The 24,617-nt window shown below is 44.7% G+C and overlaps 3 protein-coding genes across 10 annotated transcripts in view; 2 read left to right on the top strand and 1 right to left on the bottom strand.

The window, feature by feature from the left end:
* The window catches only part of ANKFY1 (ankyrin repeat and FYVE domain containing 1), a 34,320-nt gene extending 26,219 nt beyond the window's left edge, over positions 1–8,101 (top strand). For 5 of the 6 annotated variants that reach the window (XR_009279273.1, XR_009279271.1, XR_009279272.1 and 2 more), the window contains 4 exons: positions 158–304; positions 799–889; positions 1,850–7,932; positions 7,971–8,101. Coding sequence is in view for 1 of the 6 variants with exons in the window: in XM_058854270.1 (XP_058710253.1) it covers positions 158–304; positions 799–889; positions 1,850–1,982 (371 nt within the window). In the remaining 5 variants the exon portion in view is untranslated. The other variant, XM_058854270.1, reaches the window with a different exon arrangement.
* A 280-nt stretch (positions 8,102–8,381) lies between these two features.
* On the bottom strand, positions 8,382–12,047 carry LOC131586931 (neuferricin). The gene is made up of 4 exons (XM_058854272.1): positions 11,011–12,047; positions 10,628–10,768; positions 9,909–10,095; positions 8,382–8,613 (listed from the first exon to the last, which is right to left on the bottom strand). The coding sequence occupies exons 1-4, from the start codon at positions 11,231–11,233 to the stop codon at positions 8,397–8,399; spliced, it is 768 nt and encodes a 255-aa protein (XP_058710255.1). The 5' UTR covers positions 11,234–12,047; the 3' UTR covers positions 8,382–8,396.
* Positions 12,048–12,196: 149 nt separating this feature from the next.
* The window catches only part of ZZEF1 (zinc finger ZZ-type and EF-hand domain containing 1), a 54,946-nt gene continuing 42,525 nt past the window's right edge, over positions 12,197–24,617 (top strand). For all 3 annotated transcript variants that reach the window (XM_058854296.1, XM_058854295.1, XM_058854294.1), the window contains exons 1-8: positions 12,197–12,611; positions 16,693–16,837; positions 17,859–18,053; positions 18,944–19,115; positions 20,478–20,677; positions 21,724–21,934; positions 23,472–23,588; positions 23,799–23,977. In XM_058854296.1, coding sequence (XP_058710279.1) covers positions 12,276–12,611; positions 16,693–16,837; positions 17,859–18,053; positions 18,944–19,115; positions 20,478–20,677; positions 21,724–21,934; positions 23,472–23,588; positions 23,799–23,977 — 1,555 coding nt within the window. In that variant the 5' untranslated portion in view covers positions 12,197–12,275. The remainder of the gene's footprint in view (positions 12,612–16,692; positions 16,838–17,858; positions 18,054–18,943; positions 19,116–20,477; positions 20,678–21,723; positions 21,935–23,471; positions 23,589–23,798; positions 23,978–24,617) is intronic.

Here is a 24,617-nt window from a genome sequence, read left to right as displayed (position 1 = left end):
TGTCACTTTTAAAGCTGGAATAATAGACAGTAATATGCTAAATACAGTAGGAGGCACACAATACATGGAAACTTAAAAACTAAAGATCCTGTCTGGACTGAATGTAACACAATCTACTGCTCTGTTAGCAAGGAACTGTCTGGCTTTTATTTTTCAGTGCTCCTCTTGGCTTACATGAAGGGAAATGCTAACTTGTGTCGTGCAATAGTGAGAGCTGGGGCTCGCCTGGGAGTTAACAATAACCAAGGAGTCAATATCTTCAATTACCAAGTTGCTACAAAACAGCTTCTCTTTAGATTGCTGGGTAAGCACCACTTGCTATGGTGGGAAAGTATTTCTGGCTTGTGCTTCCAGAATACTTCAGAGGAAAGAACTCTGGACATTTGATTTATATGACAGTGGTTCCAGAGAGGAGGAACTTGTGAATTTTGCATTACTATCAGTGCAGGGTAGAAATACTGTTTTTTCTGGTGATTAGCTAAAAAGTTGTACAATGCAAACTTTTAGATGCTACTTTTTCTGGAAGGATAGGCATGGAAACTCTTGGCTGGTTGTGTAGTCCAATGTAGCTTAAAACACAGACACTGCTTTTTAACTGGTGCTGTACAGTTGCTGTGGACAATGTGATGGAAAGCAATTATAGATTATCTACAAGCAAGACTCCAGCTCCTGCAAGAGTAGTTAAATGTTATATTCAATTATACTGAATGCAGCCTAGAACTGGAAAAAGCCTTCAGGTTTAGCGTGCTCAGGAGGTGTCTGAGCCCATTTTGCCTTCACATTTTTATCTCTTAACAGATATGCTGACAAAAGAACCTCCCTGGTGTGATGGCTCCAACTGCTATGAATGTGCTGCCAAATTCGGAGTCACGACAAGAAAGCATCACTGGTAATATGAGCCACCTTGCTGTGCTTACATGGAAATGGATTCCACCCCAAATGAGTTTAGGAAACCTCCTTGTTAAGATAGGTGTATAATCACTAATTCAGCTGAAACATTCCATCCTGTCTTAGATCAGGAACTTGTAGTCTGACTGAAATCATGCTTTAAGCAGCTTGTGCATTTAATATTCTGATTGGTTGTAAATGAGAAATCATGTCCAAATTTCAGTAGTGGATTTAAATACCCAGTTGCCAGAGAAAGAGTGTGATGCACTTCACTCCACAGAGGAGCAACAGTATGTTTTATTAAGACAGTGGGTTAACAGAAGTTTAATGGTAAATGTGGCAGTGATTTATCAGGACTTGATGGCAAAGGTGCACTTGGTTGTTTCCTGCATAGAGGATGTGGGTCAGGGAGAGCCTCCTGTGGAGGCACGAGGTTCAGAGAGGACAGCCACTGGGGCTGTGGCTTACACAGGAAAGACAGGAGGGAGCACACCACCACCAGCACAGTGTTAGGATGACCTGCTCCAAAAGAGGTGGCAGATTTGGGCAGGTGTTGACAACTCAGATTTGGGATCCTGTTTGTGGTGTGGAAATGGCTGAAGATGAACATGAGCTGCTCTTGTGTAGATAGGAGTTGCCTTTTTTAAATAGTCTGAACTTGTACAAAACTTGCTGGGTTGGAAGGGTGTTAAACTAAGATTTTTCTTAGCTCAGTGTGCTAGAGAAACTACACGTGCATCAGGTGAAGCAGTACCAGCTGACTCACTAGTACAGAACCAGAATGTGCTGTTGGCATTAGTCAGTTATTCCATGACAAATATCAGAAGATACAAGACAATCAGCATTTTAATTGTTGGTGTGTATTTAATGATGCTATCATTGATAAAGAGTGTTAAACAGTAACATCCTGGTGTTCACTAGGAGGGAATTCACTCTTTTCCCACCCCTCTTCTATCAACAGCCGACACTGTGGACGCCTGCTCTGCCATAAGTGCTCAACAAAGGAGATTCCTATCATAAAATTTGATCTGAACAAGCCAGTTCGAGTTTGCAACATCTGCTTTGATGTCCTGACTCTGGGAGGAGTCTCCTAGTATGCTGTGGATGTAAAGGGATTTCCAGTCAGTGCTCCTGACAGCAGCTCTGCTTACAAGCCCTCTGGATAGGGAAGAGGAGGCCTATACATGTCTTCTGCAATAGACTGAACTAATTAAGGACCCTGTTATGATATACTCTGGTATAAATGATTTTGTATGACTGTAAATGTATCGGGCTGCGATAGACTTCACTAGGAATCAGAGTGGATTGTTGAAACCAAGTGACAAAAGAATTTAGACCCTCTTCTAATTGCAGTGGGGTATGGAAGCTGAAATTTATACTGATTGAATCGGCATAAAACAGGTCTGTCCTCAACATGGTGCTTTGCACTGAGCAACTCTATTAAGTCCTGTGGCTTTCAGGCTACTTAGTAGAGATGGTATTAAGTTTCAGGGTAACCAGGTATCTTTCTTTGCTTTGTCTTAAAGATAAACGTTCCCCTTCTCTAGAGAAGACTTTTTGTGAAGCTAAACTGAGCTGTTGCAACCACTGTTCAAGAAACTCTTCAGACCTGGGGTTAGTTCTAAGTATAGCTCAAGAATTGTGGCCTTACAACAGAAAGCTTTACATCTGATGCAAAGCAGTCAGAATTGCAGATCCACATCTTGATACCTCCTCAGCAAATGACTCATTAGCTTTAGCATGTTCAAGAGAAGTGCAAGATTGTTTTAGGAAATGCTCTTGCCTGCTGGAACTGTCAGTCTTCGTTGCACTTTCATATTTATGTTGCTGGTCCTTCCAGTTCGTGGCGCTTGTATAAATGACCATGAGTTTGCTGAAAGGCCTAAGCATGTGTTAAAGGAGAAACACTAAAACTGGTGAAGTCTAACTCACAGTACAGCAATAAATGCTGAAGTGCATTAGGAATCCCAGGAGGGAGAGTGATACTTTCCTGGGGCTTAAGGGGCCTGGTAACTGCTGTGGGAGAGTCAGTAACCCTACCACGTGTAAAATGTGCTGCACCTCTAGACACTAAACTTGGGTCCATTTTCAGCTGGTGAGTGTACGTGGAGGCTTCCTATTAGGAGTAAGCTGCAGAATTTTAATCTAGGCTGGCTGTACTCTCTTAAACATGCTGAATCTGTGGAAACCTACCACCACATTGTCTAGATAAATAGGAAAGTACTTGACTGGTAGACCAGCTTGTGATTTGGTGGGCAAAGGCTTCAGTTAGAAAAAAAGGGTACTTAAGCAAAACTACATGCCATGTTAAGGCTGTTTTTATTTCAAGAGATAAAGCTAGTATAGACTCAATTCAGCATTCCTCATCTTTACTCCATGAATTGGTGTGCATTTTTTAATGACTGTTATCTCCAGTGAACAGTGTGGACAGGTGATGATGTGTTGCCCTGTTTGGAGCAGTGACTTGGTCTCAAAGAGTAAAGTGAGATGATGAACCAGACTGCTGCTGTTACAGGAGACTTGCTCAGTTTTTCTCAAGCTTGTACAAGGAGAGGATAGGAGGGTGTAATTGCTGACATTTGTATGATTAATTTCACATCAAGTCTCACTTGATCTGCACTTTGATCTTCCAATATGCACATATTGTAACTGGAATCACCCCTGTACCACTAGGGAAGAACAATGGATGACAATACAAACTTGCCTCACTGTTTGATGTCTGCTGCTGTCATGTTCCAACAGAATGCTCTGGGTAACACAGCTGGTCTCTAACACAGTTACTAATGCAAATGGTGCATCTCTGGCATAATAGTGTAGGTGAAGGAGGGAAAATAGTGGTGTCAGTTAATGTTAGCTACAGTAATTGATGGTGTCAGCTAACTGCAATCTACAGATTGGGGTTTTTAAGTGAAAGAGATGATGAAAAACATTGTACTTCTGATATTTCAGGGTGTCACTGGTTGCAGATGTCTAGGAGTGAAAGATAACAATGGAGGGAAAGTGCATTTGGTGAAAGAAGTCTTGACTGTAGTCCCATGATAACATGTTGTTGGTTTGGAGCTGAAATGATGTGGGAAGGTAAGAGTGTGCTCAGAATGCTGAGAGTGCAGAGGAGGGGTTTTCCAAGGCCACAGCCTATGGGCTTCAGCCTCATTGGAAAACTGCACAGCATGTAATTGCCAAAGTATTTAAACATCACTTTTTCAGTGGCTCCCCTGATGGAAGGGCAAGGGAACAGGGAGCTCAGCTCTAACAGATAAGCAAGCTTTATAATGATGGAAAATGTGGATCTGGTGAAAATTCAGCTTAACTGAATGGCAAGGTAAGGCTGGGTAGTTGCTCTTCTAAAAAATAGGATATTGATTACAACTGTAAAACTGTGGGGAAGATCTGGGAAACCCATCTGTAGTGCTCCTGGTTTGCTGTTTACAGCCAGTAGTGTCCCATCTTACTGAAGTCTGAAGGGAAAGCTAAGGTTATTGTTAAATAATACAGCCTGAGGTGTTAGTTAAATTTAAAGCAACTAAATTGAGCAAATTTGATCCTTTTAAAGTGCCTTTGGGATAGTTTCCTTCCAGCCAACTCTAAATAGCTTTCTGCCAGAGCTAAAGGGGAAAAGCTCACAACTTGAACCAAAACCCAAGTTCATTCTTTCCTAGTTCAGCTGAGGAGCTGACCCCACCAGACAACTGGTGGGACTCAATCCCTCACACACTCTGCCTAGTGTTGGTCTCAACTCTCAGACCACTGAGACTTTTTTGGGAGTTTTGCTGGCAATGCTCCACTACAGGGTACAAATGTGAATGAGGTGCTTGGTAATGTAGTGGTGGTCAACACATTTCTAACTCTAAATAACTGCTCCTCCCTTTTTGTAGCATAATACAGTTTTTACCAACCCCCCACCCCTCTTACCCCTGCTTTTAATGGTATCTATTAACTCGAGACTCAAGTCTGCCAAGCATTGAACAAAAGGTTAGATGGAAAATCAGTTTGTGTCCCTGGAAGTGCTGCTGTCACACGAGGCTCCAGGCACTTCAGCAGGGCTGCATGGGAAGTTGGGTGGTTCATGCTGCAGCTTTTTGTTCTGAGACTGGATTCCTTTTGATTGCAGTCATCCAGCACTCTTACACAAGCAAATACCATGGTCCAGCACTCTTACACAAGCACAAACTGTGGTCTGGATGAAATTTTTTGTCTGTAAAAGGTGCAGTCACTGTTTCACACCACTGAGTGGAGTGAGAATGTTGCTTTTGAAGGTACTAACAGAGCAGAGTAAGTTGCTGGCTAAAAGCTGACAGATGCCTTAATGACTTCCCATGCTGGAGATAACAGCTTGTCCAACTGCTCATGTAGTGCTTACAAACTAACATGTAACAGTATGGGAGGCCAAGGCTGGATCGTTTTGTAGATCAAATGTTAATAGGCAAGTCCTCTTTTTTTGTAACCAGCAGAGGTGGTCACTGCAGCAAACTCATCTCTAGAAAAATCAAAGCTTGTATGAGTGACAGAAATAACTGAACCTTCTAATACCCTCTGTGAAATAGAAAAGGAAGTCTTAGAACAATGGCATTTTATCTGCAATGTTTGTCTGGAGTCGTTGTAAAAATGTATTTTTCCAATATGCATTACTTTGTTGTGTAATGATTCTACTTGTAATAAAATGCAGAACTTAGATGATGCATCGTGAGGTGAAACCTTGCTAAGGAAGTATCTGCTCCTGTAGAGACAGCTGCCCCTCTGCAAGCTTATACTCACAAACCACAAAGAAAACCAGGGATACAATATCCAGTCGGGCATAACAACTTTATTCTTTGTTCTGAAATTAGTCCAGGTATTCATTTTCATGCTGTGGAACTGCTACAACTGTTCTTTTGGCTGTCAAGGTCTGGTGTTCTAGTTTGTACCATGTAGTCATCTTGAATGCCTTATACTAGACTTACCTATAATCAGTCTTGTGAAACAAACCCGAGCTCCCCACGAGCCAGAGGTGCTTCATGTTCATCAGTTTGAGTTACTACTAACACTTGGTGTACTCAGCTGTGTACTGGAGGCAGCTCAGGCCCCTGGGAGAGCAGAGAACTGCTGCAGCTTCACTTCAGGAAAAGGAAAACTTCAGTGCAATAGCAAACCCAGCCACGGCTTCTGGGTGAGATTGTGATGCATTAGTCTTTTATTAATAAAACTTAACTGAAGTACAGATGAATGGTGAGCTTTATTAGAGCACTGTCTGTGGTGACTTGAGCCCTCTGTAGCTATCACTGGTTTCTTCCACTCTTTTCCACCACATGAGAATCCAGCTGAGCTGCTGAATTGGAGTTACAAGCATGACAGTCTTGGATCACTTCAGGTCAGTGAGGGTGTCTCCTTGTTTGCTTTAATAGATGACTTATTCCTAGTGCAAGACACTCTTCCCCCCACAGTGTTACCAAACTAAACTGAGGAATAAGCTGTGAACTGGTTTTCAATCAACTTTAACTTAACCAACACCCTTCCTGCCCTGCCTTTTTGCAGCAGTTTATTTGATTTTTGTGTAGCTCTTGCAATCAAAACCATCCCCTCAGCACCATCTGCACAATGATTGAGTGTTGCAGCAAGATGAAACTTGCTAAGAAAGTCAAGCTGGTCCACCTTCATTGGGACTGGTTTGCCCTCACAAACTACTTCCTACAGCATTTAATAGTCTGGAATTTACTTCAACTTTTAAATAGCTTAAAAAAGCTCTTTAAAAGGCACTAATTATTTGGGGAGATGCTTTAAATGCAATTTCTTTTTAAAGTGGTGGTGTCTTTTTAGATGTGGCAAAGGCCAAAGTTGTGGAGGCAGTGAAGTGCTGCTTTGTAGCTCTTCCCTGCACCTTTTACAAAGCTTGATCTTCAGCATCGTGTGAAAGGAGTTGCTCACTCCACCCCCAAAGATGGCTCAAGCCCAGGGCTGAGGTTCAGTTCTGCCACACATCCTATCCCCAGCACGACGAGCTGGCAGAGCAGGGCAATGCCTGGAAGAGCTTCTCTTCAGGATGATGACAGGTAAAAAACCCCAAAAATAAAACCACAACCCTCACTGTGCCCACTGTTAAAACAAGCATGTACATATTGAAGTTGCTGTGTGGCTTCACCCCTGGCAGCTGGAGCATCCTCTGAGCTTTTGTCAGTGGGAAGTGTTGTAATGTGTCCTACTGCAAGGGAGTAAACTTGCTAATTAACTAACTAATCACTTAGACTTTGGGCCTCTCTTTAGAGGTGGTGGTAGCTAAAAATCAGTTTATAGTTTTTTTTTTTTTTTACAGTTGCTTACATATAGGTGTCAGCTGCCTTAAGGAGAAGAACTGACCACAATTCATCAGGGACCGGTGCCACCACTGGACCTTGATCTGCGTGGTTCTCTCAAAGCTCAGCTACACCAAAACTGATTTTAACAGCAGATGCCATTAAAACCAGCAACTGCTTCCCTGCAGCTTGAGGTTTGTAGTGCCTGAACCCTGTGCAGGTATTCCTTCCTCCCTTTTAGCCCCAGCCAGAAATGGTAATAACCTGCCCTGCATTTCTGGGAGTCGCTCATAGTGCCGAATTCTGCTAGCTGTGATACAGTAACTATAGATTTTAAGAGTGCTGGGTCTTGTAAGGGCACATCCACCTCAGTTTATAGTGTGATAGGCACAGACCAGATGGGAGGAAGTTTTATACCAGAATGGAAACAGGAGGCAGATTACAGTAGGATGGTTCTGTTGCCACCCAGGCAACAAAAAGAAAGCTATTTAAAACTACTCATTCCTGATCAGAACAAGTTTGAAAGTGGTGAATCACAGAACAGGAGGGTGAGGTTAATATCAAGCAACAATCCTCATAGGTGGCTTCAATATCTTGGCACAGTATTTAATGTAAACACTGAATGTGGAAATACAGCTCTGGCCTTTGCCTTCTCTACTCCAAGAATTTGATAAAGCTTGTGTGTAACTAAACTGCGCAAGTTCCTAGATACTCTGGACCTTAATTGCAGAAGAAATTCAGGGTTCTCTCTGCTACCTTTAAACTTTGGAGTGAGTCAGTTGCTTGGGAAGGAGCATCAGCACTGCCCTGCAGCAGGACCTGTGGACTGTGCATCAAGTGTGGGCAGAGGTGCTGCAGCAGTTCCTGTGCTTGCTGCCTTAAACCACAGCACACTGTCCCACCACTGTGCACACCAACTTCCATTTCCTGACTGCACAAGAAAGCTGTTCTAAAATACAATTCAGGCTGTGAATCTTACAGTTTGTTCCCAGATAAATGGGAAAAATATTTCCCACAGAAATAAAGAAAGCATCCCGTTACTTGATTTTTTTAAAGCCGGCTGAGGTGTTTCTTCCTTCTCTCAACTCCATCTCCATATGTTAAAAAGCATCACAAATAACATGTTGAGATTGTTACTGCTCCCTTCCACGGACAGGTGGAAGGGATGGAGCTGGAGCTGCCCACCCAAAGCACAATGTTTCACTGCAGGACTCTCCCTGCCCCAGAATGCAGCAGCTGCAGTCAGCCCGTGAGGAGGACACACTGCTGGGCCAGGGGGTGGCAGCCCTCGTACTGCTCCAGGTGAGGGTGATCCAGGTCCCCTCTGTCGCTGTGCTGGGAGGAGTCTGGCTGGCCCCAGGGGGGACCTGAGCTCCTCACACACACACAGCGGCTCCCGGGCGAGCCAGGGTGGTACAGCTTCCGAGGGACTCCGGCCCAGTCTCTGTGCACTCCCCCACTAGGAATGGAAAATGAAAATAAATTACAATTCAAACCCGTGAAAATGCTTCCAGTCAATAGAGAATCCTTACAAAAAAAAGGATTAAACTTAAGACAATCTGGGAAAACTAGAACTAACACTGAGGTGGACTTTGCTCCCAGCTGATACCTTTTTATTGGCTGTGCTTCAGAAACCTGTGTCCTGAACCTGCTTTCATCACTGCTGCTACAGGTTCCACCCTTCTGAGAGTGACCAACTCCTGCATTCCATATTTCCATTGCTGGAAGAGGAATCATAGCCTTCTGTTGCACAGCAAGATGTCTTTTCTGCAGGCATCTAAATGCTCACAGGTGACCACAGATCTTCACAGAATCACAGTGGCTTGGGTTGGAAGGGACCTTGAAGATCATCCAGTTCCACCCCCTGCCATAGCCAGGGACACCTTCCAATAGTCCAGGCTGTTCTAGGCTCTCTGTGCCTTGACTAAGCACAGTGATTTTGAGAACTGGGGCAGAAGAAAAAGTACTTCCCCAACTAATTAATCATGTGTCTTTATGTCTAAGTGTCTCTCTGTGGGCCAAATCCTGCCTGGTCCCCAACCACTGCAGCTTTTAATACACTTCTTATACAAGTCACTGCCACATGGTCCCAAGGCTGTCCCCAAGCTCAGTCACACAGAGAAGCAGAGCCCTGGGGTACACAGTGCTCATGAAGCCCAAGCATTTTGCAGTGTGGCCTGTGAAATTATTTCATCCTCAAACAAAATAGTCCCTAAGCTGGGAGACAGCTACTAACAGGAAAGTATGAAATGATTATTCAAAGCTTAACCTCATTTTTATGTGGTTTAAGTGAAAGTGTTGTATCACAGTGAAACTGTCTCAAAAACATAGGTTAATGCTTGTACTCCTGATAGGTGACAGAAGCTGTTTGAATCCCAGTCCTACTGGGATTTCTGTCCTGTTTTGCTGAGAACAGGAGGATCAGGTGCACATGTGGTAAATTCTCTGATTCCAGTGTGATAGAAGAACTTAAGCCTGGAGAAAAGGAGGCTCAGGGGGACCTTCTCACTCTCTACAACTCCATAATAGGAGTTTGAAGCCAGTTGAAGGTTTGGGCTCTGCTCCCAGGGAACAAGGGACAGGGTAAGAGGATAAGAGGAAACAGCCTCCAGTTGTTGTCACAGACCTCACCTACCCATGAGTGTGGTGGCTGCAGGAGCCAGGACATCTTCCCACACCTCTCCTGCCAGGAGAGGCAGGAACAAAGCACAGGGCACCCAAAAAAAGGCTCTGCTCCAAAGGGTACAAGCTTACCTCTGTCTGGAGCACCAGAACCGGGTGCCTTTAGCAGAGCTCCATTCAGAGTTGCAGGGTGGGAACTGCTGCTTCTTCTGCTCACTTTCTGCTTGGAATTTGAGAGCTTCCTCAATGGCAGCCTCAACCTCCCTCAGGGCTTCTGTCGGTGCCCCATTTTCATCGTAGAATCTGCCCACCAGCTTCCCTGGGAGAGGAGATCAATTAAGACCACAGTGCTTCTAGGCAAGGAAAACGCATAGTTCTGGAGGAGTTTTAATTTGTTATTTAAAGACAAAAATAAAAGGAGATGTCATCATGGCCCAATTTTAGAACAGAACTGAGCTTACATCCCTTCAACCCTTGCATCACGTAGCAGTTTACCCTTATTAATAAATCCATGCAGGATAAGCTTAGGCACAGAGTCATTACAGATCTGAAATCCAAAGCCAGTTTCAGCTGCACTACCCAGAAGCCATCCCCACCCACGCACCTCATTCCCCAAAAGAGTGTCCCTGCACCTCTGCTCCTATAGCCTCCCGAGTCCTGCTGGTTTCAGGCTGGCTCCACACTTTTTTGCTCACAGAGACAACAGCCAGGTGGGAAAACGATTAAACTTTCCCTTGGAGGGAAGCAGACCTCGAAGATCTGGCTTGGCTGCAGCTCCAGCTGGTCCCTCGCAGGGTTCAGGACCTTGGGCTGGACATCCCTTGTGTGAGCCCACCCACCCCGACACCTACCCACGGGCTCGTAGTTGTCGTTGTAGAAACTCAACCAGCTGTGGATGGAGAGCAGCTCTGGGGGTGACAGCCCCGCCACGTTGTCCACCAGCCCCGCCGGGGTGAAGTCGCCGCTGGCAAACGCTCTGGTGGCATCTCTGCCTGCGAGACCCCAGCAGGGTGAGACCCCCAGCCACAGAGGGAATTCCACAGCCAGGGAATGAGCCCCCAGGCATGGAGTGAATCCCCCAGCCAGGGCTGCGACCCCGGCCTTGGAATGACAGCCCAGCCATGGAGTGGGTTCCCCAAACAGGGGGTGAGTTCTGCCTCCCCCCAGCCGGGGGATGAGCCCCTCCCCAGCCAGGCCAGGCCAGGCCATGCCAGCCCGCCCTCCCCGCAGGTACCTGCGAGCCCGCTGTAAGCGCCGCCGGGCCCATAGTGCTTGCGGCCCCGCTCCACATCGAAGACCCGTCCCAGCAGGGCGAGGTAAAGCCCGGGCTCGCCCGGCGCCCCGCGGTAGCGGCGCAGCTCCGCGGCGCTGAGCAGGCGGGCGCGGGGCTCGAACCCGCGGCGCAGGAGGCAGGCGGCGGCCACGCACAGCAACCCCGCGGCCGCGCCCCGCCACATCGCGCCGCGACACCACGGCGCTTGCACGGCAGTTTCCTCGCCGCACGGCAGCGTGGCGGCCAACCACGTTTAGCGCCGCGTACGCGGGACGGCCGGCCCGAGGGCGCGCTTTACGGCAGTGTGGCACGGAAATAGAGTCATGGTATGGGTTGGGTTGGAAGGCACCACAAAGATCATCTCCTTCCACCCCCTGCCCTTCCACACGGCCACACCTTCCACCATCCCAGGTTGCTCCAAGCCCCGTCCAACAGCGCCTAGAAATCTTCCAGGAATGGGGCAGCCACAGCTTCTCTGGGCACCCTGTGTCAGGGCCTCACCACCCTCACCGGGAAAAATTTCTTCTTAATGATGTTGTTCATAAGGACAATCACAGGATCTTTAGGGTTGTTAGTGATCTCTGGAGATCAGTCTAACCCCTGCCAAGGCAGGGTCACCTGGAGCAGGTGACACAGGAAGGTCCAGGTGGGTTTGGAATTTCTCCAGAAAGGGAGACTCCCATGGCCTCCAAGTCTGTCCCAGTGCTCTGCCACACTTGTGTCAAGGAGTTTTTCTCATATTGAGGTGATACTTGTCATGTTTTTGTTCATGGCCATTACTCTTGATCCTGTCACTGGGCACCACTGAAGACAGTCTGGCACCGCCCTACTGGCACCCCTTGGAGATACCTCTATGAATTAACGGGATCCGCCCCTTAGTGTTCTCCACACGAACCAGGCCCGGGTCCCGCAGCCTCTCCTCCCGGGGGAGCTGCCCCACACCGCTCCATCCTCGCTGTTTCCCCGCCGGACCCTTCTCTTCCCTCCGCCTGTCCCGGGGCCGGCGGGGCGGGGCTTTGCGGCAGCGCTGTGCCGCTTTACGGCGGTGTGGCGCTTTGCGGCGGTGTGGCTCGGGTGTCGCTTTCCGGCGGTGTGGCGGCCCCGCGCTGACAGGTGCGGCGGGCGGGAAGTTGCTGACTAAGGCGGGCCGGGCCGGGCGGGGACCGGCGGGAGCGGCGGCACCCGCGGCGGCTGCGAGGGGCTCCCGAGCGGCTCTCGAGCGGCTCATGGGGACGGCGGCGAGCCACAGCAGCGAGGAGGAGGAGGAGGGCGCCGAAGAGGGCATGGAGGGGGCGGCCGGCGCTCCCCAACCCGGCGCGGCCGCGCCGGCGCTGCCGCCGGCCGAGGTGCTGCTGGAGCAGGCCCGGCTGCGGGAGGCCACGGCGCGGCTGCGGGAGGCGGCCCTGCCCGAGCCGCTCGTGTCGCGGCACCACAGCGCGCTGGTGCGATGGCTGGAGGAGCGGCTGAGCCGCGGCGACGAGGCCGTGAGCCTGGAGCAGTTCTGCGAGGTGCTGGAGAGTGTGTCCCGGCTGGCGGCCGGGTCCCGCGGGGAGAGCGAGGAGGTGAGAGCCGGCAGGAAGCGCCGTCCGCAGGGATCATGGAATAGCTCGGGCAGGGAGGGACGCTGAAGACCGTCTCGTTCCAGCCCCTGCTACGGGCAGGGACACCTTCCAGTAGACCGGGTCGCTCAGATCGCCGTCCAACCCGGCCTTGGACACTTCCAGGAATGGGAGTCCCCTCCAGGGAGCCGCCTGTCCGGGCCGGAGGGCTGGTCTGCACCGGGGGAAGGGAGGCGGGGGAACCTCCGGGGTTCTGCTGCGGGTCGGTCTCCCCCAGCCCTCGGTGTGGGCGCTGGCACCGGCTCCGTGACCATCCACACGACCCTGGAGACTCCGGACACGCGTCCGGGTACGTGGGGAGAGGCCAGGCCAGAGGGTTCTGCTCAAGTTTGGAAAAGCGGCTGCTGCTGTTGATATACAGCCTGTCAGCTTGCAGATATCCCTTAAAAAAAAACCAAACAACTTATGTCAGTTATCAGTAATCGTGCTCAGCAGCCACATAAGAAGCAAATGGGTATTTTTACGGCGTTGTTTCTGCTGTTGGTACTGTTGGTGCAGCCGAGAGCGCAGGTAGGAAATCCTGCCTGAGTAGTTGTGCTTGATACTTACTAGCGTTATCATCAAGTGAAAGTTTACCACACTTAATTTCATTGTAGCCTTTTAAAACCAGCAGTGAAATTGTCAAGTACATCTTTTATGTAAAGTAGGACTTTTGGAAAACTTTTAAGAAATTAATATAACAGAGAACCCCTGCCAGGAGGTGTTAGGGTCAGGTTTTAATGGTAGAAGAGAGTAGTTTCCTTTCTGCTGGGATTTCCAGTTTTTTCTTCTTTGGGAAAGGATATAGAGAATTTGATGTCTAGAACACTTAAGCTTTAGCTTTACTCTGTAGCAATCCAAAATGCAGCAGAATACCCTGTTGGGAATTCCACGCTCACTGGAGAAAGTGGCTGTGTCTGAATTCCTTACTGCAAGCAGTTCCTGAGGTTCAGCAGTCACTTCCTGCTGTCTTTGTTTTCCTCCCAAGTAGCAGAATAACTGTGTAAACTGTTAAATCACACACACACACACGCCTCAAATCAGTGCTGACAGGTGAACAAGGCTCCTGGAAACTGGAAGGAGATTCATTTTCATGTAGAAATAGGTGTGTTTTTACCAGACTGGTTTAAGTAGCTTGGTAAAATGCTGCCTTCACTTCCAGTTCCTTTACAACAAGAGCCACTAACACACCCATTTCATTTCGAGGGTGAAATTAGTCCACTGGGGTTCTTCCTATTGGCACAAACAGCTGAGCTTTGTGGGCTGCAGAAATATTTTGAGGATGGTCTGTATTTCACGTCCTCCTCTGCATGAAGAATCTATTTGTTTTGGTTTCATTTCCTGCTCTAGGGAGTGGGGAAAAAGCTTGTCACAGGATTTACCATGGCGCCGATATGTGGTCACATCTGGTCTGCAAAGTCGAGATGTTGAGAGTTCCCTGGAAAACCTTGATGTCATCGTTTGTGTAGCTGGCACTAACCCATGAGCTGTGGTATTTGAGCTTTCCTTTTACACTGATGAGAAGTCAGTTTAGGGGGGGCAGGGCTTTCACTTTTTAATATCTATAGAGTCCTGTCCAGCACAGCCCAGGATTGAGCTGCCCTTTCAGTTTCTCTGTTCACAGTGCAGGGCTTTGAGCACAGACTTCAAACGTTTTATGGGCAATGTTTAAATGGAAAACCTGTTTTCTAGATAAACTGAACCTCTGAATCCTTCATAGTACAGCTTTAGCTGTTGTCATGTCAGCATTAATGCAGCAATTCTACTGAGAGCAGAGGGTGAAACATGAAGTTCTCCCAAGTCACCTTTCAGATATCTTGTTGTGCCATCCAGCTCCTGAGCTGTGAGATCAGGGGCTGATTTTTCCATGTGCCGTATTTCCAAGCAACATTCTCACCCATTTCCTATGAAAGATGCTTCTCCCTTGCTTCTTCATGGTCAGGGTTGAACTGTGTGGAGTTACTGCTTTTATTTAGGAGTAGGATGAGCTGGGTTATGTGAGGCTGCTGCTGAATTGTATCATGTCCCAGTCCTGCACATAACTAAAAAATTCTTTAAGTACAGGTTGACACTCTCATTTTTTTCCCCCACTTTTATTTCTCTTCCCCATTACACAGGATAGCAGTGGAAATGGTGTATTTTGTCAAATGCAGAGTTTAAGTTATACTGAACAGCCATAAAATATTTTTATGGTGCAATCTCCTGAGATCATAGGAAGAGTTTAAAAATAAAATAACAAAATACTGCATTAAGATGTGAAGAAAAGCATATATGTGGTAATCCCTCCTTATGTGAGAGTATAAAAAATTGGTTTAAAGTAGGTGTCAGCAGATTCAGCCTTGTTACCTTGTGTTTTATTGTCACCAGTAACATCACAAAACTTGTTCAATTTTTTTGTTGTTCAGTTTGACTTCAAATATGAGCAAAAATGGTGAGAATGGTTTGGTTTGAAACTGTACATTAAATTGTTTTGTCAACTGAGTTATGTCTATTAGAATTAATTCCCTCTGGCTTGTTGTCCTCAAGCAAAGGTGTTGCTTTTTTTTGTGGGATCTGCCCAGTGCCTGGGCTGGACTGGCTGTGCTGGAAGCTCAGCACCAGCTTTGCTGCTCAAAATAATTTTTTAAAGGTGACCATTATTAACTTGGGTTCAGCTGTGTGTATAGTAAGACTTTATAAAGCTTCCAAGCTAAAATGCAGCTCTGTGCCACAGAATTGCCATGAGAGCTTTAGTCAGCTAAAACCCTGTGTTTCAGTACTGTTGTCTTCTGAGGACTTTGCTCTCGTTTTACTGGTGTAATTATGTCATGGTTAATTGGCAGGTTATTTTGAGCTAATCATTTCAGGTTACTACTCTCCAGGATAGCACTGTTAATGGTCCTTCAAATCTGATAATCAGGTAACAAACCAAGAGATTGAAGCAGGAGCTTCCTCCTGAGCAGCAGTGATCCCTTGACTCAGACACCTGTGAGATCATCTGTTCTTAGAGGCCAGATGTACTTGGCTTGTGTGGCTGAACTTGGAATACAAAGTTCAGGGCAGTGAGACTCAAGTCTTGCTTGTAAAGAAATGTCTTTTGAAAGTGCATTCCCAGCTTATATGAAAAAGGTGGATGCTCCTGAAATACTGCATTTCTCTTTTGGAACAAGTTCCATTTTTAGCAATTAAACAGGAGTTTGTTTCAAAATTACAACTGATTGTGAAAATATAGCCAGATTCTTAACAGTAGTGTGTCACTGGATCATGAGTTCTCTGAAATAGCTAGTTAAAGTTGTATTTATGAGCTTAGTTCTGTTTTATAGGCTCAGCTGAATAAGAATACCTTGTATGTTTGTTAGTTCAAAGTTGTGAAATGCTGTGTGAGCTACTTTTTGAACATGTTCAATACAACTTTTTATATTAAAAATTTTATTAAGGTCAAAGTTAATAAAGCTGCCAGTGGTTCTCTTCAGTAATAAGAAAACCCCAACCCTTTTCTAACTCTCCACTGTTTTCACAAATGCTTAGACAAACTATATTAAACTGATATTTTGTGTAGGAGTACAGTTTATGGAAGGAAAAATCAAATGGAAAAATATTCCTGTTCTTAGGACAATTTCTTAAATAAAGAAAATATGTAAACCCTGAAGGAATTTGAGTGGATGCAGTGAGAGAGGGATGCAGCAGTGATGAGTAATTGAAGGTGTGGCTTTTGGAACCAAACCACACTTAAACTGAGGAGGTTTTTGGTGAATACCTTCCTTACAGTCCCAGCTATCCAGGGATGGATCCTGCTGATTCACTGGTGTAGATGATGGGCTGTCTCCACCTAAGCATGACTCCAGCTGACTTTTACAGGAAGGCAGTGCAAATACCTTCAAATTTGCTAAACACTGCAGATTTCCAGCCAGGCTGCTTCCTTTTACCATGAATTCAGTACTTTGGGAAATGGATTCTTTTGATTTTGTTTTAATAGTGTTACAAAGTTTGTTGCTATGGTTTCTATGAAATTCCTTGCTTTAAGGAAATACGATGGAATAAATTTTCTTTTTTTGTTACTCTTCAGGCCTTTGCACAATTTGATGCTGAAGGAGATGGCACTGTAGATGTGGAGAATATGCTGGAGGCTCTCAAGAATTCTAGTGGAGCAAATCTTCAGGGGGAGCTGAGCCATGTAATCAGGCAACTGCAAGCTTGTTCACTGGTGCCAGGTATGACAGCAGAGGGTTGGAAGAAAGGGTTTCCCAAGCTCTGCCCCATAGAAGAGTGCTGCTTCAATAAATTGCTTTAACATCATTGCTTGTCCTAATCTTATCAAAACCATCCTCCAGAAGGCTCTTGGTTCTTTAATGTCAAGCAAGTGGAGTTGCTGTAAATTAAACATTTCCCAGAATTACATGCAGAACTTCCTTTCACAAATAACCACTGCTTCCTTCTCTGTGTGACTGGGGAGTGTCTTACTCCTATTTGATTTGTCTCACAGACAGAAAAGTCTTGCAGAATTTTGGTGAGTGCCCAGCTAATGCAGTCTTGTGCTTGATAACTAGAGGAATAAATCCTCCATGGAGTCTGTTCCAGGGGATGAGTCACATATTTTATTGTTATTATTATTATATTGTTATTCAGCATTTGAAATCCTGATAAAACATTATTCGGCTTTTATGATTTATAGTTCAGAAAGTGTCAGTTTGCAGAATTTGATTTCTGGGATAAGTGTCAGTTACTGGCTTTCCTTCCAAGTGTTTGATGATAAGTGGCTAAGGGGATTTGCCTTAAAGGATCAGACAAGAAACACTAGAATTGGCTACAGAGAAGTCAGAGGAGAGGACTTAGAGAGTAGTGTTTGCTTGTAAATGCACTGGGATGCAGAGTGGCTGTGTGCAGGAGCTGACATTTCTGACCAAGTTGGTGGAAAGCCTTAGGCACCTCTTTGGGAATAATCCACAATGCCAAAGGGGAAAACTCAGTATAGCTCAGGGTGAGTGATGCAAGCACCTCAGCTTGTTAACCAAGCAACTGCTTCACTTAGATTTTAAAGGTACGGGTTTGGGGTAGCAAAATAAACATAAGATTTTTTAGTAATTGTTTGGAACTCCTTCAGGTGTTTCAAGTCACTGGCAAAAATATTTTCCTGCACTTTTCCCTGCTGTAGAGGAGACTTGAGCTACATTCTCTAATAGTTTCATATCCCTCTTACACTGTGGTGCCTAAGGAAATAATGTCTCTTTCCAGGGTTTATTGATATATTTTCTGAATCGAAAGAGCGCCTGGGCCTTCATGCCTCAATGATCCTGAGGTTCTTGCACCGGAACCGCATTTCCAGTACTGCCATCCCTTACCCAGTGCTGGAGTACTTCAACAACATCTGCACCATGCGCTCATCCGTGCTGAAGGACTCTTTGGATCGACTCCTCCTAAAAGAGAGAGGTATGCAATGTCTTCCCTTCTCTTTCAGGATGGTAGTATGACCATGGCTTTGAAAAGGAGACTACAGATAAAGTGAAAAGTTTTCTTTACCATGTCACCCCTAAGATGCCTCACGTTTTATGAAGTTGATCTGCATGCTTCTGTGGATTTTTATTGGTTTTTTGAAGCACAGAAATGAATTTCGGAGCTACACAGCATTCTGAGTAACGCTCTGGAATGTTCTTATCTTTCTCCCAGCCTGTTTCAGAATCGATGGTTACTCATTTGTGATATTCTGTGTTTGGTCAAGTATCTCTACTAGTTGCTAGAAACTTAGTTTCCATGTGAGAGTGGATATTTCCTGAAGTTGACTGCTCAGTATTAAAAGATACTTTATCATTTTGGACTGAGGTGATGAATCTTTTACTGTATCTGATGGGACTGGCCTGGTCCCTGCAGGGAGGGCTCCTTTTCTTTACAGCTTGATTAGATATTTTCAGATTTCTGCACTTCTATTGAAATAGATCAAGTTACATGGGAAAGAGAGGGCTTTGTCCTTTCCCTAAAATACAGGAATTGAAGTTTTCTCCATCATAATTTACTTTTCCCTTTCATCTGTCTGTATTTGGGCACAAAAATAATAAAGCACTGGTGAGGCCAGTAATGAAAGAGGTAGATAAAGGCTATTGAGTTCCAGGGAATGGAGGTGTTTTCATACTGAGAGTGGTAGATGGAGATTATTGTAATTTCATCTGAAATGAAACTTTGCTGTCTCCTAGTTTCTTTCAGAAGCAGTCCTTCAGAGGCTGTGTTTTGTGCCATCAAGTTAATTTGTGTGAGATGGCTCTTACAAAGATATAACAATACTCGAAACAGGCCAAAGAAAAATATTCTGAGTGATTTCTTTGCAGAATACCCCAGTGATCTGAATGGTAATCAGGAGTCAGACAAGCTGAAGTCTGTCACAAAGTGCTACACACACATCGAAACCTCCTCCAATTCCGCCGATATCGACAAGATGACAAACGGAGAAACATCCTCCTTCTGGCAGTCGGACGGGAGTGCTCGATCCCACTGGATACGGTGAGCTGAGGGCTGGGGTGTTGTGATGGATTGATCCTGGCTGGGTGCTCCATGACTCCCCTCCTCAGCTGGGCAGGGGAGAGAAAATGTAACCAAAGGCTCTTGGGTCAAGGGCAGGGAGAGCTCTCTCAGCAACAGCCATCACAGACAAAATAGACTCGATTCAGGGAATTTAGTTCAATTTATTAAATTGGGGTGGGGTTAGGAGAAGCAAAACCAAATCTCTCCCCCTTCTTCCCACACTTAGAGAAAAACAGAAGAGAATTTATCTCCTCCCCTCCAGAGGCGTGGGGGGATGGGGAATGTGGGCTGCAGTCAGTTCATCACATGCTGGCTCTGCCACTCCTTCCTCCTCAGGAGCAGGACTCCTCACATTCTTCCCCTGCAGTCCCTTCCATGGGAGACAGTCCCCCTCAAAGTGCTCCAGTGTGGGTCCTTCCCATGGGGTGCAGTTACAGAATCACAGAATACTGAGTTGGAAGGGACCCCCAAGGATTGTCCAGTCCTGATCTGAAGTGAATGGCCCCTATGGGGATCAGTCCTTCAGGAAGAGGCTGCTCCAGCATGGGCTCCCCATGGGATCACAAATCCTGCCAGCAAACCTCCTCCAGTACATGCTGCTCTCCTCACAGGGGCACAGCTCCAACCTCCAGCAACTTCTCACACCCTGTAGCCCCCAGCTGCTAAAACCTCATCACACAAACCCAATACAGGTGTAGCTGGAAACAGCTGGAATTAATGAGTGACACATGAATACAGAAAAAAAGCAGAAGTCATTAATCTCTGCATAAAAGTTAAAAGCCTGACTCCCTAATAAAAGGTCACTTGTAAAATGCCTGTGTGTGCTGTGGTGACACCCAGCCTTGTTGTATTGAGAAGCTGTCCAAGCTGTAATACAGATACCGTGGTTGGTACCTGAATAACACTTTGCCAGTGTCCAGAAATTCCATGCAACAGAAACGCTCAATGAAACAGCTCAATGTTTTTTTTGTGGTGGTAAATCTAAGATTGTGTCCTTCAAAGGAAAAAAAGCCAAAACCCAAACCTCATTTTGGTCGTTATTGATGTTGCATTTTTATTCCCGAGGGATAAATTCTCAGTTGAAAATATTAATAGAAAATTCTACAGTCTCTCAGATGCAACTGTTTCCTAAATTGAGATTTTTGATTCATTCACCATGGTATGGTGTTAAGAACACCTCTGAAGCATTAGGTAAATTTCAGAGGATTTATTTGTGATTGTAAAGAAGGAAAATAGTATAATATCTATTATATATACACATATATATAATACTATGCTAAAAGCACAATGCTTGACTTACCTTCTCTTTGCAAGAACTATTTTCTCTTCTTTGCTTTTCAGTTTAAAGATGAAACCAGATGTGGTTTTGAGACACCTGTCCATTGCAGTGGCAGCTAATGACCAGAGTTACATGCCACAGCAAGTCACAGTGGCAGTGGGAAGGAATGCCAGCAGTCTCCAGGAGGTCCGAGATGTTCACATTCCAAGCAATATCACTGGCTACGTAACACTGTTGGAAAACGCTAACATTAGTCAGATGTGTGAGTCAATAAAGATGCCATTGGGATACTGGTGTGGTGCTTTTTGGAAGGTGAAAGGTTGGGGAGATCATGGGGAGATGTGTTGACGTGTCAGTCACCAGGGGTGACGCTTTGGGCCTTGTCCTTGGGTCAGGGAAATGGTTTTAATTCTAGTTTCATTTCTAGCCTCTAAGAGAGTCTTCCGAGCCTTTCTCGTGAGCTCTGTAATGTGGGCTAAGGGTTGAAGAGAAAAAAATCACTAAAGATGCAGCTTTAGCTTTTCAATGTGAAGACATGGGGCAGTTTTAAAATATCCTTGCTCACAGAGTGAAAGCATATGTTGGCTGATAGTATCTAGCAAAAAATCTTTTTTTTTTCTTTCATACTGAAACTCTGAAGTTGGTCCAATGTAAGGCAGGTTTTATGCTTTTAAATAGTGATATTTTTGATTCTGGTAGCTCTGTGGGTGCTATATTGGAATCAATCAAGAAAAGCTGCTCCTTCCTAAGATGGTTTCTGCAGCTTCAGGAATTATGTCCCTTCAGTTCCAAAAGATGCTTTTCCCTGAGAGGAGAATTCACTGCCACAGAAGTGGGCAGCAAGGATGTTGTTCCTCAAAAGTAATCAGGACAGTGCCATCTGTGCAAGATGGTCAAGAACTTGTGTGAAAATTTTTTTGTAATTTTAAATTTGGCCTTTAGGTTTTGCTCCTTTTCCCTATTATCTCCACAACCACTTGCTTCCAAGACAAGTATGTATGTAGGTAGGACAGTACTGGTGAAATAACCTACAGTCTATTTTCCATATTTTATTACAATTTTTCCTAGTTTCTAGCTATAGCATTTGTAAAGATCCACAGTCTGTTTATGCAGAGGCTAAATTTTCCAGATCAGAGGGTGCACAGTGTTTGTGGTTGTCCATATCAGTCAGTGCTGTTCCATATCCGCCGTTACTTTTCTAAGAGGTCCTACCCTAATTTAATCTTTGGAATATCTGGATTCTTCTAGCTCTAATCTAGCAGAAGAAATGGGGAAAAAGGAAAAAAATTCCATTTTGTGTTTTGGCAGATGTACAGATAAACATCAAGCGTTGCCTTAGTGATGGATGTGACACCAGAATCCACGGGCTGCGGGCTGTGGGGTACCAGAGAGTGAAGAAGGTGGGAGTGTCCGTGTGCGACGCCTCGGCCATCTGGTACTGGTCCCTGCTGACCTCTCTGGTGACAGCTTCCATGGAAACAAACCCAGCATTTGTTCACACCATTTTACAGAATACTCAGTAAGTATTCTGTAAATAAAAAACCGAACTTACGTGGGGTGTGATTTTATCTACTTGTTAATTTTTTTTTAAGAAAAAAACTACTTCTGGCTTTTGTAAGCAATCTGTCATGTGTACCTGGTTTCCACTCCCTCCATGCAGGTGTTTAAACCATCTTTTTCTGTCTCATTGTTCAGATTTTTCATGTTTTTCTTCTATCACTTCACACCTACTAGAACAAGTGTAATTCTCCTGGCTGTTTCATCTAATCTAGTTGTTAAACCATGACTGAATGGACACCGAAAAATAGATTTTTCACTGATCCATTTACTTGTAATGACTTTGAACAGCCTAAAATTAATTCATTTTTCTTGTCCAGTATTAATAATCAATAAAATTAACATCTTCCCCTTAGGACTGAAGCTTAATTTAGCTTAATTTTCAGCAGATTTCTGCTTATGTAATGCCTTTTCATGCATTTTATGGGACTATAGTTGAGTATATGCACTGTCTCCATGTAAATGTTTGCTTGTGGTGATTGTCCATTTTCTATGTAACATTTCCTTGTTTGATTGCCAAACACTTGATGACTTGAAGGATTGGAATCCTAATAAAACCTCTCCACGCCCACATCAGCTTTTGTAGAGCTCAGTTAGCACGATGTCACCACACTGAAGAGCAGGGCTGTCATTAGGTTAATGAATCCTGTAGGCTAAAGTCCACTAAGCCTTTTAATTTATGTCATCTGTGAAATCTCTTTAAAGTTTAGATAACTTCATACATGCTCACGCCTTAGACAGGCCCAAAGTTGCAGGCTTGGCTGAAACTGAGGGCCTTCAGCTTTGGTGAAGTTGAGATATTTCTTTAGAAATATAACATGAGCACTGAGCTAATAAAACACTAAAAAATTATAATGGAGAAATCCTGACTAAAATCACTCTTCCAGGAAATAGAGTCAGTGTTTAGAATTATAAAGCAAAAATGCCAAACTTTAGAACTGGATGGAATAGCTGTAATGCTGAATGGGAAAACTTTAGTATTGGCTAGAATAACTTCGGTGAAACTGCTTAAGAATTCCTAACTTCAGGGGTTTTCACATTATCTTTGGTAAATCAGAAAAATCTGATTTGAGCTAACAAGTGTCTCTCTTAGTTTCTCTAATTCTTCTGAGGGAATTTCAAATCAATTTTCCCTTTATTCACAAGCTCTTGCTCAATTCTAGACCAATTTAAAATGAAGCAGTGCTTGGACACTAAGCTATTTCTAGTGCTGTCACAGATTTAATTTAAAACTCCTTGATATGTTTGTCTCATTAAATCTGAGATTGAGGCTAGATTCAAGATTACCCAGCAGTCATTGAACTTTCCCTGCCTAGAATGCAATACTGTTGTTCCCTTTTGGAGACATTCTCTGTGTAAATAGATTTTGTGCATTCAGAAGCAAATTGCAGAGACCTGCCCACACAAAGCATGAAGATTCAAGCGTTTAATTCACATTAGGAGACTCTTTTCTCCAATTCTGCCTGGTTTCCTGACATTATGTTTCTCTTTTTTCCTAGGAAAGCACTGCAGCACATGCCACCTCTATCCCTAACACCAGGCTCCACAGATTTTTCAAGCTTCTTATCACCAAATGTTTTGGAAGAAGTTGATAGCTTCCTTATCAGAATAACAAGGTGAGCTTGTGTGGTTGATGCAGTGGGAAGTGGTTTAGAAGAGTCTGTAAATCAAATTTTTACATCTTTACTCACATGTTCTTTTTTAAGTAGCTTGCAAAATACAAACACATCAAGAAACAGGCACCTGAGAGATTCTGTGGCAGCTTGTCTTTAATGAAAACCAAAATGTTCCAAATGTTCTTTTGACACTGTTGTTTTCCCTCACAGTTGTTGTACTACTCCAGAGGTGGAGCTGACACTCCTGGCCTTTGCCTTAGCCCGGGGGAGTGTTGCCAAAGTGCTGAGTTCCCTTTGTGCCATCTCTGACCATCTGGACACTCCATACAAAGCTTCCTCACTTATCTCTTCCATGGCAGCAGTCAGGCAGAACCTGCTCTATAAATACGGTAATGCAACAATCCTGGATCCTTTCCTGTACAGGCTTAAGAAAAGCTACAGCTTTGAATTGTTCCACTTGTTGGGTTTTAAAATTAGCCAAATCTTCTTTATTTAAAACTGTCAAAACTGAAATCACAACCTAGCAGCTGAACTGCCCGAAAAGTTGGTGATTAATCAGCTTTCTGTGATCAAAGAGTTAAACCACGTAAGATCTTCTCAAGAGAGAAAACATGAACTTTGTAGATCATGACCCCTGTATCAGGATGGTGATGATGGTGTTTGTGTTGCTTAAAAGGCAAATGACAGGAAGTATTTTTCTTCTTCCAGTTAAACATTTGTGTGAGTGAGCCCCAGTGAGTGCTCTCTCCTGCAGGCACGTACAAATTTAAGATGCATTTTAAATGTAATGTCATTAGCATCTCTTTTTTTTTTTCACTTTTATAAGATGAGTTAAAATTAATATTTTGAGTGTGTCATGAGTGTAGAGCTTTCATGGTCTGGCATCAGGTGGTGATTTTGCTGTATCTGCTGTACTCGTTTGATAAATCTGTATATATTCAGGTATCAACTTCTGAGATTCTCATTAGTCTCTCATGAAGAATTTTACCCTTTATTTGACTTTTAGTACATTTTTTCAGTACTTCTTGT

Source organism: Poecile atricapillus, chromosome 21 (assembly GCF_030490865.1).
Source record: "Poecile atricapillus isolate bPoeAtr1 chromosome 21, bPoeAtr1.hap1, whole genome shotgun sequence".
NCBI classification, from domain to species: domain Eukaryota; kingdom Metazoa; phylum Chordata; class Aves; order Passeriformes; family Paridae; genus Poecile; species Poecile atricapillus.
This window is presented reverse-complemented; position numbering and strand designations above follow the sequence as displayed.

What these genes read in the sequence shown, in the direction of transcription:
- LOC131586931 (XM_058854272.1), bottom strand. Translation starts at nt 11,233, where the DNA reads ATGTGGCGGGGCGCGGCCGCGGGGTTGCTGTGCGTGGCCGCCGCCTGC. An exon ending in CGCTTACAGCGGGCTCGCAG is followed by an intron (nt 10,769 to 11,010) that starts GTACCTGCGGGG and finishes GGGGTCTCGCAG; the next exon opens with GCAGAGATGCCACCAGAGCG. An exon ending in TTCTGGTGCTCCAGACAGAG is followed by an intron (nt 8,614 to 9,908) that starts GTAAGCTTGTAC and finishes TTCCATTCCTAG; the next exon opens with TGGGGGAGTGCACAGAGACT.